Source organism: Carlito syrichta, unplaced genomic scaffold (assembly GCF_000164805.1).
Source record: "Carlito syrichta isolate Samal-C Ts95f unplaced genomic scaffold, Tarsius_syrichta-2.0.1 Scaffold308755, whole genome shotgun sequence".
Taxonomy (NCBI): Eukaryota; Metazoa; Chordata; class Mammalia; order Primates; family Tarsiidae; genus Carlito; species Carlito syrichta.
In genome coordinates, this window is record NW_007252851.1 from 47707 (window position 1) to 67804 (window position 20098).

A 20098-nucleotide genomic window follows, 5' to 3' on the forward strand; every position below is an offset into this window, starting at 1 on the left:
GTGGCCGGAAGCGCCCACTGCACTCCCAGTCTGGGCGACAGAGTGAGACTCCAACTCAAAAAAAATAAAAATAAAAATAAAAAAAAAATAAAATAAAATTTACTGGTGGTATGGGGCTAGCTGACAAGCACTGTTAGACGTTTTAACCTGATTTTGAAAGTACTTCATATATCCAAGTGTTGAGGGAAGAAGTTGAAATGATCAAAGCTTTTGTGTGGAAGGTCATTTTGGTGTAGTGATGATTATTATAGAGTAGCAGAGAACAAAGTTTTTCTAATGGGAAAGTAGAATTAGCTGTGGGGCATAAACAAATATTTTTCTCTAACATCCTGGCCACTTTGCATTTCAAGTCCCTTGCATCATTACTTTTTAAGGTATTGATAACATATGACACAAAAGAGAATCAATATATGACTTCAGTTCACTTTTGATTTGATCTGCTATGTAAGTTAAAGGATGGCCAGGAAAAGTTTGCAAATGACCCTCCATTCTGTAATGTCTTGATAAATTTCAATATAATTAGTTAGCTAATAAAGAATACTGAAATTTGGGTTTACTTTAGAGAGAATCTAGCATTAACTAAGCCAGGTGTTTTTGGTAAATAGAATATATAATCGTGAAAATCAGGTCGGTATTTTTGTTAAATACCATATTCTACTTGGCAATGAAAACCAGCTGCTAGATGAAGTTAATTATGGATGTGCTTGACCATTTTCATCATTTTTCAACCAGTACTGGATATTGGGGAAAAATTAATTTTAAAAACTTTCCATAATCTTTATTTTTACAAATCCTACATCGTTTCTGTAAAGGTATATAAGTGATTTAAAGGATGAAGTAATCAAATAAGAATTTGTATGAATTTTATCGATGGAAAATTCTCCTATAGTTTTCTTATCAGAAAATTAAGTTTATAGTTGCAAGACTGAGGCCCACTGGAGTAGTTAATAAGCATAGTCTATGTCTGTATTGCTGCAGAAATTAAGTGCAAACTTTTCTGTGATTCTTACAATGCATAGGCTTGGTAAACTTTCATCTGCTTCAGGGTCAGGGCTGATTCAATCTTAAAGTTAGTTTATGAGAGTGGCTGATGTGATACAGTTGTTTCTAGTAAAATCAGACTAGCTTTAAGGAGCCAATCTAAATCAGTCTCTGAGTAAAATTCTATGAGAAACAGACTCCAACTCAGACACAATTGTAAACCCTGATATAATGAGGACTTGCAGCTGATTTAATCCTATTGAAAATCTTTAAGCAGCCATGGAACAAAATGTTTTCCACATTGACATCACTGGTATGAACCTTGAATTTCGTCAGTATAAAGAATAGTTACCTTGTACACACAGTAGCCACTTTGTAAGAATTAACATCATGGCCATTTCAGAGCAGGTTGTAGCTTCTTGTGTAGAGGCATCTGTTTTGATTAAGGTCCAAGTTCCCAGAATGTGTCAAATTTTATTTTTTTAAAAAACTGAATTCATTACAAAGAGCAAACAAATCAAACTTAAACTTGGGACCTATTGTAAATCAATTAGATATAGTCTCCTTGAACAAAAATGACCAACCTATTTCTAGTCATTATATATGTGAGCAACACAGAGAAAGGGAGAGACAGCTATTTCTGATTTAAAACCCTGTATGCAAAATTTTGCCTGGAACTAATTTTTTTTCATGAACTTAAGCCCCTGAAAATCAGCTTGTGCTGTGAAATCATATAGGTGAAAAGAGAAAGACAGACACAAAAATCTAAAGGTCAGCACTGCAGATAAAATCTCAATAGGTAGAATTTACCTGTGTACCCATGTGGGTAGGTTGGTATGTATACTTGTGAGAAGGGGTGGATTATCATGTTGAAACAGGCACTGATAATGATCTCAGTATTATAGTCAGTTTAGCACTAGTCTTAGTCCCTTTTCATAATTTACAACTTAAATTAGAACAATAGACCAAACACACTGCAGTAAAACACAACCTTGACTGAACTATCTCCATGCTGCTTTTATTGCACTTAGCACTTAGCAGGCAGTAGTGGCCTCATACTGTTACTTCAAAGAGCCGGAAAAGTAACTTCATGAAAGGGAAAACTTGAAACTATAGTACTCTTTACCATTCTGTTAAGCAGTGATGGGTATCATTAGTTCTGCTCTTTTGCATAACTACTGCAGTATTGTGAAAACTTTTTTTTGCCATCCAACTGGGAACAATTATATTATGTGGGTTTGTGTTTAACATTTAGCTTAAGAAAATAATATATTTTTTAAAAACCCTTGTTTTCTAGCCCTTAGTATCTGTAGTACTCAGGCTCATACAGTGCTTGTTCAAGTTTGGTTTTTAAATTTTAAAAAGTTTATTATATTTTTCTTATATTACTTTTCAGATACATTTTGATTGGTGACACCAAAGGAGACATTTAATACTGATGTAAATGTATTCTTTTTAGTGCTTTTTTTCTTAATGTGCCAAGATAAATTTTTATCTAGCGTATCACTGAGTTGTGATGCTAATTCGTTAATAAAATGATAAAGGCCTATGAATTATAATAGTGACATCACTGAAAATTTGAGACTTAAAAATATAGTCTTGTTTCCTGATTAAATTAATACAATTTGCTATTTATTTGAAGCTTCCAGCGTGGATTCTCCTTGTGTTAAAGACATGCGACAACCTGTCCCAACCACCTCATCCCACAAACTTCTAAAAAGCTAGAAGCATGTTTGCAAATGTTTACACAATGAGGCATATAATTTTTTCAAGTTTGTAAAAATTCTCCTTTGTAATTTCAATATGTGGAACCATTAAAATACTGTAGTCATTTTTTTTTACTGTTTTTGATTTTATAAGATAGACAAGATGTTTATTTCTTTGAAAACACTGCAACATTATAGCAATGGCAGTAAAATTAGGATAAATGTCACAGTTATATACAGATGTGATTGTCACTTTGATTCTGTGGTTTTACACTTGACTTTTTTATAATCTATAAGATGTGAAAAGTGATCTCATGATTGGCAAAAGATATTTTGATCTAAGTTACTTAAAGTAGGACTGTTGTCTCTTAGAAATTTTACTTTAGCATTGCTATTACATAACCATAGGTATGATAAGAAGGTGGGAAAATTTGTGGATATGCTTATGTTTAGTATGTAGTAAATTTTCCTTTAAAAAGACAAGGCAATTAAAAGAAATAACGTGAATTAGAATCCCGGAATAGATGCTAAAGTTCTCTTTCTTGTCAGCTGTCAAAACAAAAATTATATTTGTTTTAGTTTTTGTTAATTCTCAAGAGATGGGTTTCTATAGGTTTTTCTTTAAAAATTTAACCATTTATTTGCAGCATTTTTGTTAATGTGGCTGACTTTTGAATGTGTTCATAAAAAAATCTTGATATGATGGAACAAGAAGTTTAATTAAGCTTATCTTTCACCACTCCAAAATGCTACTGAATAACATCTAATTAATGTAATCTGAAATTATTTTAATGCATCCTTTGGTTTGTCACATGACTTACTATGATTCTGAGATACTATGGCTCTTAGTAGATCCCTGAGTGAGCTAGTAAACTTACCTATTTCAATATACTAAAAAGAGGAATTAGCTACAGGTCCCTAGCTACTAGTACAGCTTTCATCACCTTCTCCATGGTGGCTAGTATCTGTACCATATACAGCAGTGAAAGGATGGGAAAATGCACTGAAATGATCTAAGAAGTAAACTATCAGCTTGGCATGTTTTCCTAGCTATTGAAAACTGTCTTATATTGAAACCCACTGATAGTGAAACTGTAGCATTCCTCTGATTTAAGTACCATCTGGTTGTGCTCAAGGCCTTAAAGCTGTTATCTCCGCATAAAATTTCAGAGTCCTATACTTTTTTCTTCACCAAACTATCCATTTTTAAGCCACAAATATTTTTCCAGCTCTTTCAGATTTTATCTAAAAGTATATTTTAACAGCATTTAAATAGTTCTTCAACAATAACAATTTATCTTGATAGATGACATGCTGTGTTTTTTCATTTTATTTTAATTAGTCATTGTGGAACTAAATTTCCTTTTGTTTTAGTGTTTTGAATATTGTTTAATTATCATTATCATGCCAGATAGCTTAAGGGCTATTTTACCAATACAGTTTAATTTAACATATCCCATATGGAATCAATAGTCCAGTTTCCTAAAGTGAATGCTTGGAAAATCTTACATTCATATGTTAAGAGTACACATCCTTTCCTCATTAGTTGGAAAGTACAGGGATTTTGGCACAGGTTCTGTGTGGAAGCATTGTGCAGCTTTTATATGGATTTTGTTTTTAGCCTTTGATGACACTGTTTAGAATAGGAAGTATCTAATAAGTAAAGCATTTTGTCTCAAGTGCTGCCAGTGTGTTTAATATATGCCTGGAGGTCTGAAACATTATCTTCTTCACTACAGTAATATGCATTTAATTCTCTGAAAGCAGAAGGTCGAACATTTAAAAGAGACGCAAAGTACATTTTCAAACAGAATAATTCAAAACATATGGAACAGAGGACCAGAGTAATGTACAGTTGTTTTTTATGGTTTAATCATGATCATGTTAATGCACACCAGTAGCTAATTAAAGAAAACTTTTATTGTTCATCTTAAATAAGTTAGGTAAAGAGTGGGAGAGCTGATATAACAGCACTGCCCAGAGATACATGTTTCTGCTGCACTAACAGCAAGCAGATACTGCTATTTTTGACAACTTAAATTATTAGTCCCCTTGGACAATAATAAAGCAAAAGTTATTTTCAGTTATTATATTGTGAACTTTTCATTTTCCACAAAAGAATGGTAAATTGATGCCCGAGATTAGGGCTCAGCACACATAATTAATTGTAAAACTTTTCTCAGTAACAGACCAGATACTCTTTGGTGTAATAAATCTGCGTGGACTGGTGACAAACCAGTGGATTTTTAAATATGTCTCAAAATCATCAAGTTATTTATTTCGGAGCTACAAATAGTTTAGAAGCTTAGAAAAATGGAAGAAATCTTGGCTTAAGAATTTAGTTTTCTAGTACTAGGTAACTTGTAGGGGTTTTTTTCCCCCCTTCCAATGAGAGTCCGTCTTTCATCTCTGGGTCATTGGTTCAAATTCCATTCTGCTCAGTAGTGATTAGAATTAGTTACTATCTGACTTCTGTTCAATAAGCTGCGTGACCTGAGCTGATAGCTGCCATCCTGCCCCTGCTGGTTATTTATATCTCAAAATCACACCACTTGACATTTGCTGGAGTCTAATGTGGCATTCTCAACACATAATAAGGCTAGATGCTAAATTTATTTACCTTTCCCTGTAGGTTTTTTTTTTTGTTGTTATGTTAACACCCATGGAAATGCTTAATTCACTTTAAAGAGGGAGAGACTTGATTTTAAGTATAAATCTGTAAATCAGAAGTAGAAAATGCTCTATGCATAGAAACTGTAGTCTCATGTAGTTAATTGTGATTGAGTTTCCTGATTGACAGAATAAAAATAACTTATAAAGCTTGAGTTTTTTTACTGGAGTTTGCCGTGGAATTCAACCTAAAGGATTTTTTATTTATACAGTATATAGATAATTAGTTTGTAATGCCTCAGAATGTGGGCAGTAAATCCTAAACTACTTAAATACTTGATTTTATTACTTTTCATGTGTTGAGAATTCCTAGTTGGTAACGGATTTGGAGGTATATTTGAAATTTTTATAATAAAGATAACTAAAATTAAACTGTTCTTTTGGTAAGGATTGCTTTTATTTTTATTTTACTGAATTTTTTAATTTGTTCATTTATTCAGTCAGCACAAAGTCATGACACTTTACTATGTGATAAGCAGTATGGTATGTTCTAGGAATATGAACATGTATTGCTGCTTATCCAAAGCCTGCAAGCTGTCTGACCTTGAAAGTACTGATCAATCTCTGTAAGCCTCAGTTTTTTCAGCTGTGAAACGGATATATAGTACTCCTTCACAAAGGGTTATAACACTTAATGAAGAAAATATGTGTAATGTGCTAACAATGGCTGGAAAATAACAAACATAATAGTATCTTATTTTTTCTTCCATTGTTTACAATCTCTGAGACAGAATAGAGTGTGAAAAGTGCTATAATATTAGCTTATTATAAAAGCATAGAAGTGGGAAGGACTAGCACCACCAAGAAGGGTTGCAGAAGTCTTCACAAAGAAGGTGACTTTTTTTTAACTTACCCTTTTTAGAGTACTCACTCTGTATGTTCATTAATTTAACTCGTTTAATGCTACGGCAACCCTGTGAGTTGAATATTAATGTCCCAATGTGACGACCAGGATGCAGCAGAGACTGAGAGGACTGCTGGAAGTGTGATCAGCCCACAAGATGGAGAATGCAGATCAATAAAGATCCATGAATATGTGTGGGGAAGACCTTAAATAGTACAGTATTGAAGAGTCTTCATCCATGTATATTTATACTTTAACAGTCATATAATTCTAGTTTGCAGGACAATTTTTTTCATTTACAGTGTATCAGAAACAAACATATCATCAAACATTTATGGATCCTCTTCAGTATACCAGGCACTGCCCTGCTGCTTAGTGACATGTGAAACAGAATAATATGGCCCATTCCCTCTAGCAGTTCTTCACCTGGTAAAAGAGACAGGCACGTAGCAGCTGCTCCTCATTGGGTATTCACTGCATGCCAGGCACTGTGCTGACCTCTTTAGGTGCACTACTTCATTGAATTCTCCAGCAACTCTCTGAGGTAGGAGTTATTGTCCCCATTTTACAGATAGGATTATGTAGTCTTAGGGAGATTTGTAACTTGTTCAGTCATACAATTAGAGAATGTTGGACTTGATCCCATTTCTGTGTGAATCCAAAGCCTGTATATTGTTTTAACACTGTCTGATGTTCTTACCACAGACCATTTTAGTAGAGTATAATTCATCCTACAGTAGAAGTGTAAGTCAAATACTAAGATAACCAAGAAGGAAAAGAGTGAGAGAACAATTCTCAGACAAATATCACTTGTCTTGATGGATAAATAAATGTTTGTCAGCTACAGTAAGCTCAAAGGGGCACTCCAGACAGAGAAAGAGCACAGTATAGACTGAATGATTTAAAAGAAATGGTGACTTTTAAAAGAGAGGGATAGATTGTTTTTATTGCAAATAACTAATGCTGGATTTGTCTAACAACATGTCTTCCTCAACAACTATGAAACCATTAACTAGAAATATTATTTGAAAATTTTTAATGACACATCACTGTCTTGAATTGTTTATTAGTTCTTTTAACACTTTCTCTGCGAGCCCCTGAAAAGCAGCTTAAAACGATTTTTGTGGCATGTGGTAAAATTATACTTTTCTGTTAGTCAAATTAAGGAAGTGTTTACAAAGAACTAAAAGTAGACACTTGACACAGCAATTCCACTACTGAGTATAAATCTAAAGGACCACAATCGACTCTACCAAAAAGACATCTGTACACGCATGTTTATCGCAGAACTATCCACAATAGCAAAAACAGGGAACCAACCTAGCTGCCTATCAATGATGGAATGGATAAGGAAAATGTGGTACATATACACCATGGAATACTATGCAAACATAAAAAAGAACAAAATCATGTCCTTTGCAGCAACATGAATGCAGCTGGAGGCCATTATCCTGAGCAATTTATCACTGAAACCGAAAACAATACCATGTGTTCTCCCTAATAAGCAGGAACTAAGTATGCACATCAGCACAAGTATGAGAACAACAAACACTGGGGCACTCCTAAAAGCAGGAGGAAAGTAAGAGGGCTATGGGCCGAAAACTACCCACTGGGTACCATGTTCACCACCTGGGTGGCAAGCTCAGTAGAAGCCCAAACCTCACCATCATGCAATATTTCTGTGTAACAAACCTGCACGTGTACCCTGAATCAAAATAGAAAATTAAAAAAGAAAAAGACCTTTATTTGATTTGGAAAAAATAAGTTAAGGAAGAGTTCAAAAAAAATAATAAGCAATACCCAATTACCCAGAATTTGGGGGGACATTTTTCCATTGCTGGTAATAATGTAAATTAGTGCAGCCTTTTTGGAAAGGTATTTGGAAGTATTCAGTGACTTTAAAGTTTTTCATACCGTGACTTAGTAATTCCACTTGTAGGGGTCTGTGGTTTAAAAAAAAAATGTTACTAGATGTTTCTCAGCAAAATTTGTAAACTTGAATACCCAGTTATATGGGAATGATTGAACAAATTGTTTCTAACACTAAATGAAATATGCAGCTTTTAGCAATTGTATTTATGAAGAGCATATTAGCATGTCAAAAAAATAGGTTATCAGTCTGTCTCTGTAGTATGATTATATGCACAAGGGAGTACAGGCAGGGTGAACCTATGCAGAGGTCGGGAAGAAGACCTAAAGGAAGTGCACTGAAGGATGCTCATTGGTTAGGTTTGGTGATAAGATGGGGGTGGGGAGGATTTTTTTTTCTTTGTAATCTTAAGGACTTTATATGGTTACTTTAATGATTCTGTAGAAAAAACAAGTGAAATACTTAGATGCCAAATAGCAAATTGCAAACTGATGAGTGGGCAGTCCAAGAAAGGGGAACTGAAGGTCTTGGAGTTGTGCTGCCAAGTGATTGATTATAACTGCTGCAGCCACCAAGTTGTTCTTTTTTCTCTACATAAGAAGTCATTGGTGGAAAAGTTTGAGAACTAGTATCCTTTATTGCCTTTATTCCACCCTCAAGGGCTTTAATTACTTACTTACTGACTTGATTTTTACTTGCTCACTTATATTTACCCTATTCCAAGTCATATTGTAGTAGGAGAAAATAAACATGTTTTGAAATGGCATGCATTTATTTTAGTTTATTTTTCTTTGTCCTTCATAATTTAGGACTACTTTCCCTCTTTTACTATCCAAAATCCTATATAAATCAGTTTTATAACAAGAATAAACAACATAATATAAAGTCTTCCTATGTAAAATATAATTTCAATCACCAATAGTCATGATTTGGAAATTGTATTACTTGTAAAGTTACTGTAAAAAATACTTAATAAAATAATTTTTTAAAGAGCTATTTTTAAAAATAAGCTGGACATGGTAGCTCATTCCTGTAATCCCAACACTTTGGGAGGCAGAAGCGAGAGGATTGCCTGAGCCGAGGGGCTCGAGATCAGCCTGGACAACTTGGCAAGACCTCATTTCTACAATAAATCAAAAAATTAGCTAGACGTGGTGGCATGTGTCTGTAATTCCAGTTACTTGGAAGGCTGAGGTAGAAGGATCACCTAAGCCCAGCATGTCCACGCTGCAGTGGCCATGATCATGCCACTGCACTGTAGCCTGGGCCACAGAGTGAGACTCCGACTCAAAAAATAAAAATAATAAATATATATGTGCTACTTTATATTAATCCAAAGAAATAAAGTCTGGCACTCAAAAGTGTATTTTAATGATGAAAACGCACATTAGATGCTTTTTCTCAAATATTCCCTTGACATTTTAAGGGGAATTTTTTTGGGGGGTGGAATAGGCACTACCTCTATTTTTATGATCTCTATTTTCAAGTTATACTAGATTTATTTTTAACATTCTCTTTTTAATGGTATGTTTATATAACGTTGTTTATGTAACACCAGGCATGGAACTAGTTTGAAATATTTTATTACTTTTTTCTTACAGATCTCTAAACAAGAGCAGAAAAAAATGGATACATTTGATGGAGGCGTGGCTGAAACCTCATCTCGGTACAGTGGTGCTCAGGATAGTGGAATTGGCAGCGACAGTGTGAAAATCAGAATAGTACAAATAGAGCAACACAGCGGTGCCAGTCAGCATCGCATTGCCCGTCCTTCACGCCAGTCTACAATTGTAAAAAATCTAAATTTTATTCCCTTTGACATATTTATTACTGCAAGTAGAATCTCACTAATGACCTATTCCTGTATGGCCTTATCCAAATCAAAATCACAAGAGCAGAAGGATAATGAAAAAATGGGCAAGAGTTCATTAAATCTCCCAGAAACTGATTCAGATGTTGCTAAGCCCAACCAGGCATGTATTTCCACGATGACAGCAGAAGATCTCTTAAGCAGCCGCATTTCTTTTCCTTCGGGGAAGAAAATAGGGGTCCTCTCTCTTGAAAGTCTTCACGCATCCACAAGGTCATCAGCTAGACAAGCACTTGGTATAACCATTGTGCGGCAGCCTGGTCGCAGAGGAACCGGTGACTTACAGCTAGAACCTTTTCTGTACTTTATTGTGTCCCAACCTTCCTTGTTTCTGAGCTGTCACCACAGAAAGCAGCGAGTGGAAATATCCATTTTTGATGCTGTGCTTAAAGGGGTAGCCTCTGATTACAAATGTACAGGTAAGAACCTCCAAACTTACTGGAGTACTAATAATTACTACTACAAGTTTTATTCCCATAGTTTCAAGAATGATCAAACAGAAAATAGCTGGCAGAGATAAGACAAGGCTTCTTTTCTCTACAGAATATGTAAAGGTCGTGTTCCACAGCTGAATCATGTTTAAGTAAATGTTTGAAATGCCTGAGCCCGCGGGTTCAAGACCCACCTGGGCAGTGAGACCTCATCTCTACAATAAATCAAAAAATCAGCCGGGCATGGTAGCACAGTCTGGGTGACTGAGTGAGACTCCGACTCAAAAAAAAAAAAAAAAAGTATCAAGGTTTAGCCTTAGTGTTATTACTGTGCCTCTGCATATTCTTTTTTTTATTATTATTTTTTTAGGAGCTGGATGAAACAGGGACTCTTTCTTGACTATAGAGATGCTTAACAATGTCCAGTGTTTGGGAAGCATAGATTTTGTTTTCATATTTTTGGCCCATGGGAATGCTTTCCATGTTAATACATCTAGTTTTTTTTTTAAAGACTTAGAAGATGAAGTTTGTTTTGGTATTCTTTTTGATCCAGTCATCTTGCTACAACAATATATTAATAAACGTAATTGAGAGGGTTTATTAATAAGGTAAGATAATTTAAAGATTTATATACATCTACAACAAGAACATTATTAATGGTGTTGGCTAACTGGCTCTTGCTACCCTACCAAGACCTTCCTTATTACCAGATAACATTCTATATTGTAACACTTATATGGAATTTCTGAACCTTGTTGCCTGTTGAGACTAGGAAAATGAAAAAGGGTTCAGATTTAAGGCATATGAGCTGTTAAATAACAAGGGCCAATGGGGTCAAACAGTTTCCTGAATTAATATAGATTTGGAGATTTGTCCAAAAAAGACTGGAGAGGGTAGCTGTGTCACCTAATACTCAGTATTCAAAAAGGGCCCTAGCAAGCTTAGATGTAGTTCAGGCATTTTGTTGGTATCAGGTGGCCCCCATCTAGTAAGTGGAAGCCAGCAGTGAGGCATTGGAGAATTTGTCTAATCTGGAAGTCAGGCTGGTTCATTCTTGGCATTAAGGAGACCCATTTTACCCACAGTAATAAAGGAGAACTTCCAGTGATGGGCTTGCTTCCATTTTCCTAAGTTGTAAGAGTAGACCAGCTTCAATCCATTTTATGGATTTATACATTTATACATTTTTCATCTAAGCCTGTGTTAAGCAAAGTTATCAGGGCTCATAGCAAAGATACGCATTTAAATTATAATCAGTTCCTAGGTTGAAATAATAAAGTACTTCTTGTGTAAGGGGGAAGAACCTTGCATGTGAACCAACATGGGGTACTCACTTTGGCAGCACATATACAAAAATTGGAATGATACAAAGAAGATTAGCATGGTCCTGAACAAAGATGCCACTCAAATTCATGAAGCATTCCATATTTTTCAGAAAAATAAATAATCAAATAAACGAACATGGAATTCAGTTGCAGTAGATGAAGTGGTGGTCATGAGCCAAATGTGGGAAGGAAAAGGCTCACATACCTTCTAAGAAGCATCTTCTGAATAATATTCTTGTGGATGCCTTTTCTTACACATAGTGCATCATCTTGGACACTTACTTTATCTCAATAGAATAACTCTTGGTTAATGATACACAATAGTTATCAATGTGCATGATCACATTTTTCTAAAAAATGAATCTAGAGTCTGGACACAGTGGCTCATGCCTATAATCCAGTACTTTGGGAGGCCGAGACTCAAGAATCATTTGAGCCCAGGAGTTCAAGACTAGCCTAGGCAGCATAGTGAGACCTCGTCTCTAAAAAAAAAAAAAAGTTAGCCAGTCATGGTGGTATGTGCAGGTAGTCCCAGCTACTCAAGAGGCTTAAGGGAAATGATCACCTAAGCCCAGGAGACTCTGGTGAGCTGTGATAATGCCATTTGCACTCTGGTCTGGGCAACAGTGAAACCCTGACTCAAAAAAAAAAAAAATGAATTTAGTGATCTAAGGCCATTTTTCAGAATGCCAAAAAGGCAAATAGTTAAAATATGGCAAAGAATAAAATGCAACTAGTATTTATTGAGTATTCACTCTGTGCCAGGTATTGTACTAACTGCTTTAATGACAACTCTATGGGAAATGTTATATTCTATCTTATAGATGACAAAATTAGGAAACTAAAGCTTAGAGGAGTTAAGTAACTTGCCCAAGGTCACAGACCTAGCAATAAATAGAGCTATAATTCAAGATTTGTTGGATTCCTGAGTCTGGCCTCGCAACTTCTACGGATCCCTGTAGAGAAAGATGCGAATCAGGCTCTTTCAGTCAGCCTCCACTGTCCCATTTCAGACCATGCTAACTTTTCCTGAATTTTAACTGGTGAATGTGTACGTTAAATGTTTTCATGCTGTGATTATGCAGTACAGCCTCCCTTGGTAGTATGAAAAACCTAGGTTCAAGTTCTAACCCTGTCACAAGATGCATACCTATCTCACCAGGCAATTGTGAAAATGAAGAGATAATTCATGAAGAATTCCAAAGTACTTAGCACTGAGCCTAGCAAATAGTAAGCCCTCCTATGTGTTTGCTGGTACTGTTTTAGCTGTCACTATCATATAGTAGAAAGATCACTTAACTAGGAAGCAGAAAACCTGGGATTTTATTACTGGTCCTGCTGTTATTTAACAAAGTGGTTAATAATAACCAAGCAATTAGCTTCTTTGGGTTTGTTTCCTTATTTGTAAAATGTGATAATTATAATCGATATCAACAAGTACTTGGTCCAGATTTACACGTGTCCTCTGGGTACATGAGCGAGGTGTCTGTAAAGCTGCTGGCCGCTATCTGCTGTATATCTGTGTTTTGTCCCACACCAACCGATTGGCAGAGGGAGAACGGGACATCTTTCAGTGCAGTCACAGTGGTATGGCAGATCACTGATTGACGAGCAAAAACCGACCCTGGAGATGATGGCTTAGGAGACAGTGGCGTCCCTAGGATTGGGTTTGGCCCAGCTGTACAGGAATGAAACGGGGTCTCCTCTAGCACTGGCATGAAGTTTTTGATGCCCATGACTGAGAGCAGAGCTGGTTTCAGAAATCTTGGCCCCACGGCGGAAAATTGTGAACTGATTTTTGGATCTTTGCCATCCTTTCTCAGCATGTCAGGGAGGAGCCTGCGGCGGGCGTTGATGAACCAGTTACAGACCTGTAGTGTAGACAGGTGTGTTTGCTGGGACAGCAAGGCTTTTTCCTGCTCTGAGGGATAGGCATTGTATCCGTGCTCATATAGCCAATCGCGGAGAATCTATACGGATTCCTTGGGCAGGTTGCCCCTTCTCCGTCTCTTGACTGAACCAGCCGATGAAGAGAGGTCCAGGGGAATGTCCATGCTGTCCTCATCCTCAGTCTCACTGCCAGATGCTGCAACAACACCTTTCTTGCCTTTCATTCTGGAACTCCCTTCCCAGAGCGGGGCGATGCTGGGCTCTCGAGGGGCCAGCGGCGGGGACCCGGGGGGCAAGCGATCGCCTCCTTCTCGGCCGACTCTCCCGTAACTTGTAGGACGTGCTCCAGCCGTTAATGCTAAACAAGGCGCTCGGATCCCAGGCGCCCGCTCCTTGGGTGGAATTCAAGTGACACTTGGGCTTCCTCCTGCCGGGATCTTCTGGCAGCCAGCGGGGGCTCTCCCTCGCCCGACTCGCTCCCCACCCCTCTCTGCTCCTTTGTTCCCCGCTCCTGCATGGCACACCTCACCGCTGTCCAACTCCTAGTTCTTATGTGAATATAAAATGAATATATGTCAGAGGTTTCATTTAACTCATTTATCAATGAAAATTTTATTTTACTTATTAATTTGTAAGAATATTAAAAAATAATTCACAAACAGGGGCTCTCTAAGGCCCCGGTCATATCAGAGATTTTGAGATCTAGAATTCACAAGGGCCCAAAAAATTGTAAGAGCTAGTTGATGGTTTCCATTATAAGCATGGCTCTGGATGATTCTGGAAAGATGAAAATATTTTTGACATTAAATTATGAACGTTTGGTTTCATTTGACATGTTCAGGAGACTGTAATGAAGACCCTGAAAGCAAATACTACAAATCTTTTGAGCATTGTTGGAATATGGTGTTTTATCTCAAGGTGACTAAATTAATAATGTGATTTTTTTAAAAATCACATCTTTTTCCTGTCTTATACAATCAGCTTGACTTATTACTTTAGAAAGAATCTCTTATCTCTGTTGTGCTTTCTATTCTACATTCAATCTTTGGGAATAGTCACTCATTCATTCATTCATTCAATTTGAACACCTGCTGTATATCAGGCATGTTCAAGATCCTGAGGAACCAGTAATAAGTAAGACTCAGTTCCTGCCTTTAGGCACCTTACTTCATTTAATAGCCATATTTATTATAATTAATTATTAAGGCTTATCAGAATATAGGTCTTTGTGACATGGAAGGCTGTGAAACACTTAAATGAGTTAAGTAAGAACTATGACTTCTACTAGTGAAGCAATTTAGAAAAACTAGTATCACTCATATAGAATGGTTTAAGGAAAACTGTTTAGATACAGAGAACTATGCTTTAAGTTGATTACTTCTTTATTAGTAGTAGATTCAGCTCTAGCTGCAATTTAGAATATTTTTCATATTCTATTTATCTATTTCCTTTTTGGTTATATTTCTTTGTAGTATATTTTAGTGGTTGCTCTGGGATTTCCAGTATGCATACCTAATCTTTCACAGTCTACTTGAAGGTAATATTTCATCACTTCAAGGAAAATGCAGGAGCCTTACAATCATATTTTACTGTCCTCCATTTATGTTACAATTATCGTATATATTACATCTATGTACTGAAGACTATACCAGATGAGATTTTGATCTTTGCTTCAGTAATCTTACATATTTTAAAGAATTGAAGCAGGAAAAAGTAGTCTTTTATATTACCATGTCTTTTGCTTTTCCTTCATTCAAGTTTCAAGTTTCACCCTAGTACATTTTCCTTCAGCATTTTTCCTTTACTCTTGAAAACATAGATGCCTTAATTCTCAGTGTGTCTGTTCAAGTTTCAGGTATGTTTTTGCCATCACTGGGCACTATAATGTAGGGGTCACTCCCAATTAAAAGTTATAAGAAAAAAAGACAGAAAACAAACTGAGAGATTCACCACCACATAGGTCATATCCACATGTTGGGCCTTTCCTCCCCAAGCATCAAGGACTTTCTTTTGCATTTTATTTTAGAACAAAGCTGCTAGCAACAAATTCTCTTAGTTTTCCTTCATCTATGTGTTCTTTTTTTCTCATTCCCCAAGGATATTTTTGCTGGATATAAAATTCTGAGTTGACATTTCTTCCAGCACTTTATTATTTTTTTAATTAATTTATTTATTATAAAGATATGGAGACCGTTTAGGGCTAGATATACAAACATTGATCATGCAGGTACCCTTGTTGATGAGGCATGTGCCCCCCTCCCCTAGCAGCTTCCCCCAACTGCCAGTCCCACCCCCCCTTCCCCTGACACTTTCCCACTACTGCCAATCGCCTTCCCACAGTATTATAATTGTTCAAGGTCGCCTTATGAGTGAGAACATATGAAACTCAGTTCTTTGTTTCTGTGATAAATCACTGAGTATGATCAACTCCAAATCCAGCCAATTTGCTGCAAAGTCCATATATTTGTCCTTCTTTGTGGCTGCATAATATTCCATTGTGTATATGTACCACATTTTTTTATCCAGTCCAGCTTTGATGGGTAACACAGTTGGTTCCATGTTTTTGCTGTTGTGAATAGAGATTCAACAAACATACATGTGCAGGTATCTTTTTTGTAGAATGATTTGAGTTCCTCTGGGTATCTTCCTAATAGGGGAATTGCTGGATCATATGGAAGGTCAATTTCTAGTTCCTTCAGAAATCACTACACTGTCTTCCAAAGAGGTTGTATTAGTCTGCGTTCCCATCAGCAGTGTAGAAGTGTTCCTTTTTCTCCACATCCTCTCCAGCATCTGTTGTTGTTTGTTTTATTAATGATGGCCATTCTTACAGGTGTTAGGTAGTATCTCAGTGTGATTTTGATTTGCATTTCTCTGATGATGAGTGAGGCTGAGCACTTTTTCATGTGTCTGTTGGCTGCCCGTGTATCTTCTTTTGAGAAGTGTCTATTCATGTCTTTTGCCTGCTTTTTAAAGGGGCTGTTTGTTTTTTTCCTTTTGGCGCATTTAAGTTCCTTGTAGATCCTAGATGTTAGGCCTTTGTCAGATATACAGTTGGCAAATATTTTTTCCCATTCTGTGGGCTGTCTCCCTGCTCTCTTGATGGTTTCTTTGACTTTGCAGAAGCTTGTCAGTTTACTGAGGTCCCACTTGTCTAGCTTACCTCTTATGGCCTGGGTACTTTGGGTTTTGATCAGGAATTGGTTGCCAGTTCTTACTTCCATAAGAGTGTTTCCTGCATTTTCTAAGGTTCTTACAGTTTGAGGTTTTATGTTTAGGTCTTTGATCCATTTAAAGTTAATTCTTGTGTATGGTGATAGGTAGGGGTCCTGTTTCAATCTTCTGCATGTGTTCAGCCAGTTTTTCCAGCACCACTTACTGAATAGGCTCACCTCTCCCCAGTGGTTGTTATTGGAGGCTTTGTCAAAGATGAGTTGGTTGCGGAATTGAGACTTTGCCTCCAGAATCTCTTTCCTGTTCCATTGGTTTATGTTCCTGTTCTTGTACCAATACCAGGCTGTTTTTATTACTGTAGCCTTATTAAAGTTTGAAGTTCGGAAGTGTGATACCTCCTGCTTTGTTTCTTTTGCTAAGGATTATTTTGGCTATTCGTGGTCATTTATGTTTCCATATAAATTTCTATATTGTCATTTCCAGGTCTAAGAAGAATGATGTTGGTAACTTAATGGGTATTGCGTTGAATCTGTAGATTGCCTTTGGTAGGATGGACATCTTAACAATGTTGATTCCTAGCTGGGCTGGATGGCTCAGCCTGTAATCCTGCACCTTGGGAGGCTGAGGTGAGTGAATTGCCTGAGCCCACAGGTTCAAGAGTCGCCTGGGTAACTTGGCAAGATCTCATCTCTACGATAAAAATCAAAAATCAGCTGGGCGTGGTAGCACACACCTGTAGTTCCAGCTACTTGGAAGGCTGAGGCAGAAGGATCGCTGGAGCCCAGCAGGTCGAGGCTGTGGTGGCCGGGAGCAGCCACTGCACTCCAGTCTGGGTAACAGAGTAAGACTCCAACTCAAAAAAAAAAAAAAAAAAAAACCAATGTTGATTCTTCCTATCCATGAGCATGGGATATTTTTCCATATGTTTGTGTCTTCTTGTCTTCCAGCACTTTAGAGATGTTGTTCCATGTTACAGTCATTGTTTCCATGAGGTAGTGTGTTTTCTCTAGCGGCTTTCAGTTTTTTAAAATTTATCTTTAATTTTCTATAGTTGGATTATTATGTGTCTGGGCTTGGTTTCTTTGAATTTATCCTGTTTGGGATTCTCTGAGCTTCTTGACTGAATTTTAGGGGTTTTGTTTGTTTGTTTGATTTGGTTTTGTTCACCAAATTAGAAAACCTTTAGCCATTATTTCTTTAATAGTCTTTCTGCACCAATCTCTTTCTCCCCTCCTGGGATTCCAGTGATAAGCTTTTTAATCATGGCCTACAAAGCTCTGATAGTCTTTTTTTCCCCTTTTTCACTCTTTATTCTTCAGACTAGATAATTTCTATTAAATTTTTCTGTTCTAGCATTTCTATTTGGTTATTTTTTGTAATTTTCATTTCTCTTTTGAGAACGTCTCTATTTTCATTTATTTCAAGTATGTTTACCTTTACCTCATGGAATACAGTTTTCACAACTGCTTAAAGTCTTGAATGCCTGCATAACTGTCACACTCTACACACAGATACACATACTTATACACATATGTACACACATACGTACTATATGTATGTACTGGACTCACACTCAGGACAAAATTAGAAAAGAGACAAAAAAAAACTGCAGGATTTTTTCTTTTCTCTTGAAACCATAGAGGCCTGAATTCCCAGTGTTTCTGTTCAAGTTTCCCAGCACTGCCATCACTGGGCACCATAATGTAGGGATCACTCCCAATTAAAAGTTATTTTAAAACAAAGACAAAAAATGAAACAAATTGAGAAATTCACCACCATATGGGTCATATCCACATGTTGGGCCTTTCCTCCTCAATCTGCATTGTTCTCATTTGCTTTTCAGAGTCCTCATGTATTTATTTGATTTTCGTATTTTTTACAAGGTTTTTCATTTTAAGTAGTGTGAGAGACTGCAATGAGCATATTCCACTTTTGGCTGGCACCAGAAATCCTGCAATTTCAAAATAATAATAATATGTTCTACTCCATTAGCCTGGACCTAGTTTTCTGAGAAACTTAATACAGGATTTCCTTTAAAAGTGATACTTCTATATATTTACGTCTTTGAGCACAGATCAGTTAAAGATATTGTAATCAATAATTACTGCTTCCAGAGAGTTGTTAGCATTAACTTGATTCTTCCTGTGTCACCAATAAGCACATATTCAAAGGGCAGCAGTGGTGTTCTCTGTATTCCTTCAGGCTTTCCTTTCATTTATTGTAAAATCAAGTTTGAGAAGGAAATGCTGTGAAATTTATTGCCCTTCTTGTCACCTGCCTTCCCCAGCACATGTGACTGATATATATCTGTGTGTATATATATACACACACACTTTAAAAATATATGTGTATAGTTAAATATATGTGTTTATTATGTGGTAGTAGTATCCACCTGAAACCGTGAATAATACCAAACCCTATATATACCTTTTTTTTCCCCCAGACGTGCATACCTATGATGATGTTTAACTTATATACTTGGCACAGTAAGAGACTAACAATAATTAATAAGATAATATAGCTATAACAATATACTTTAATAAATATACTGTGAATGTGATCTTCTCTCTCTCTCTCTCTCTCCCTCCCCCCCTTCCCCCTTCCTTGCCTTCCTCCCTCCATCTTGTTCACTCAATCTCAAAATATTATATTTTTGGAACACATATGACCACAGGTAACTGAAACCACAGATAAGAGGAAATTGCTGTATGCAGTTAACCCTCCATATCCATAGTTTACACATCTGTGGATTCAGCCAACTTCAGGTCAAAAGTATTCCAAAAAAAGTTTACATCTGTACTGAACATGTACAGACTTTTTTTCTTATTATTATCATCCCCCAAACAATACAACAACTATTTACACAGCACTTTCATTGTCTTATGTATTATAAGGGATTTGAAGTATATGGGAGGATGTGCATAGCTTATAATGCAATACCAGGCCACTCTATATCTGTGGATTTTGGTACCTGTGGGGAGGTCCTGGAACCAGTCCACCATGAACACCAAGGGACAACTGTATATATATATATATATATATATATATATATATATATATATATATATATATACACATACCTACATGAGATGCTACCAGAATAGATGAAAATATAATCTGTATCTATACCTATATCTATTTTAGAAAGCTAAAGTGAAATTAAAATTAAGACAATTAATTATAATTTTGAAAGTATTCTTAATAGAGTATACTCTCCAATCTGCATAATTTAGTGATCCTAAATTCTGCTATGTCTTTAAGCTATACACAACTCTATGTTTTAGTTAATTTAAAGATTATTTAAAGAGTAATTAGCATTTGTATTTCTTTTATGACT

The 20098-nt window shown here is 36.3% G+C and overlaps 1 protein-coding gene and 1 pseudogene across 2 annotated transcripts in view; one reads left to right on the plus strand and one right to left on the minus strand.

The window, feature by feature from the left end:
- The window catches only part of VPS13B (vacuolar protein sorting 13 homolog B), a gene marked incomplete at its 5' end in the record, with an annotated part of 272185 nt that overhangs the window by 41415 nt on the left and 210672 nt on the right, over window positions 1-20098 (plus strand). Inside the window, one exon of the mRNA XM_008065666.2 lies at window positions 9673-10360. Within this exon, the coding sequence (XP_008063857.2) occupies window positions 9673-10360 (688 nt within the window). The remainder of the gene's footprint in view (window positions 1-9672; window positions 10361-20098) is intronic.
- Window positions 13128-14094, minus strand: LOC103268116 (annotated as a pseudogene). The gene has a single exon (XR_002482398.1). The product of XR_002482398.1 is annotated as a homeobox protein TGIF1 pseudogene (transcript).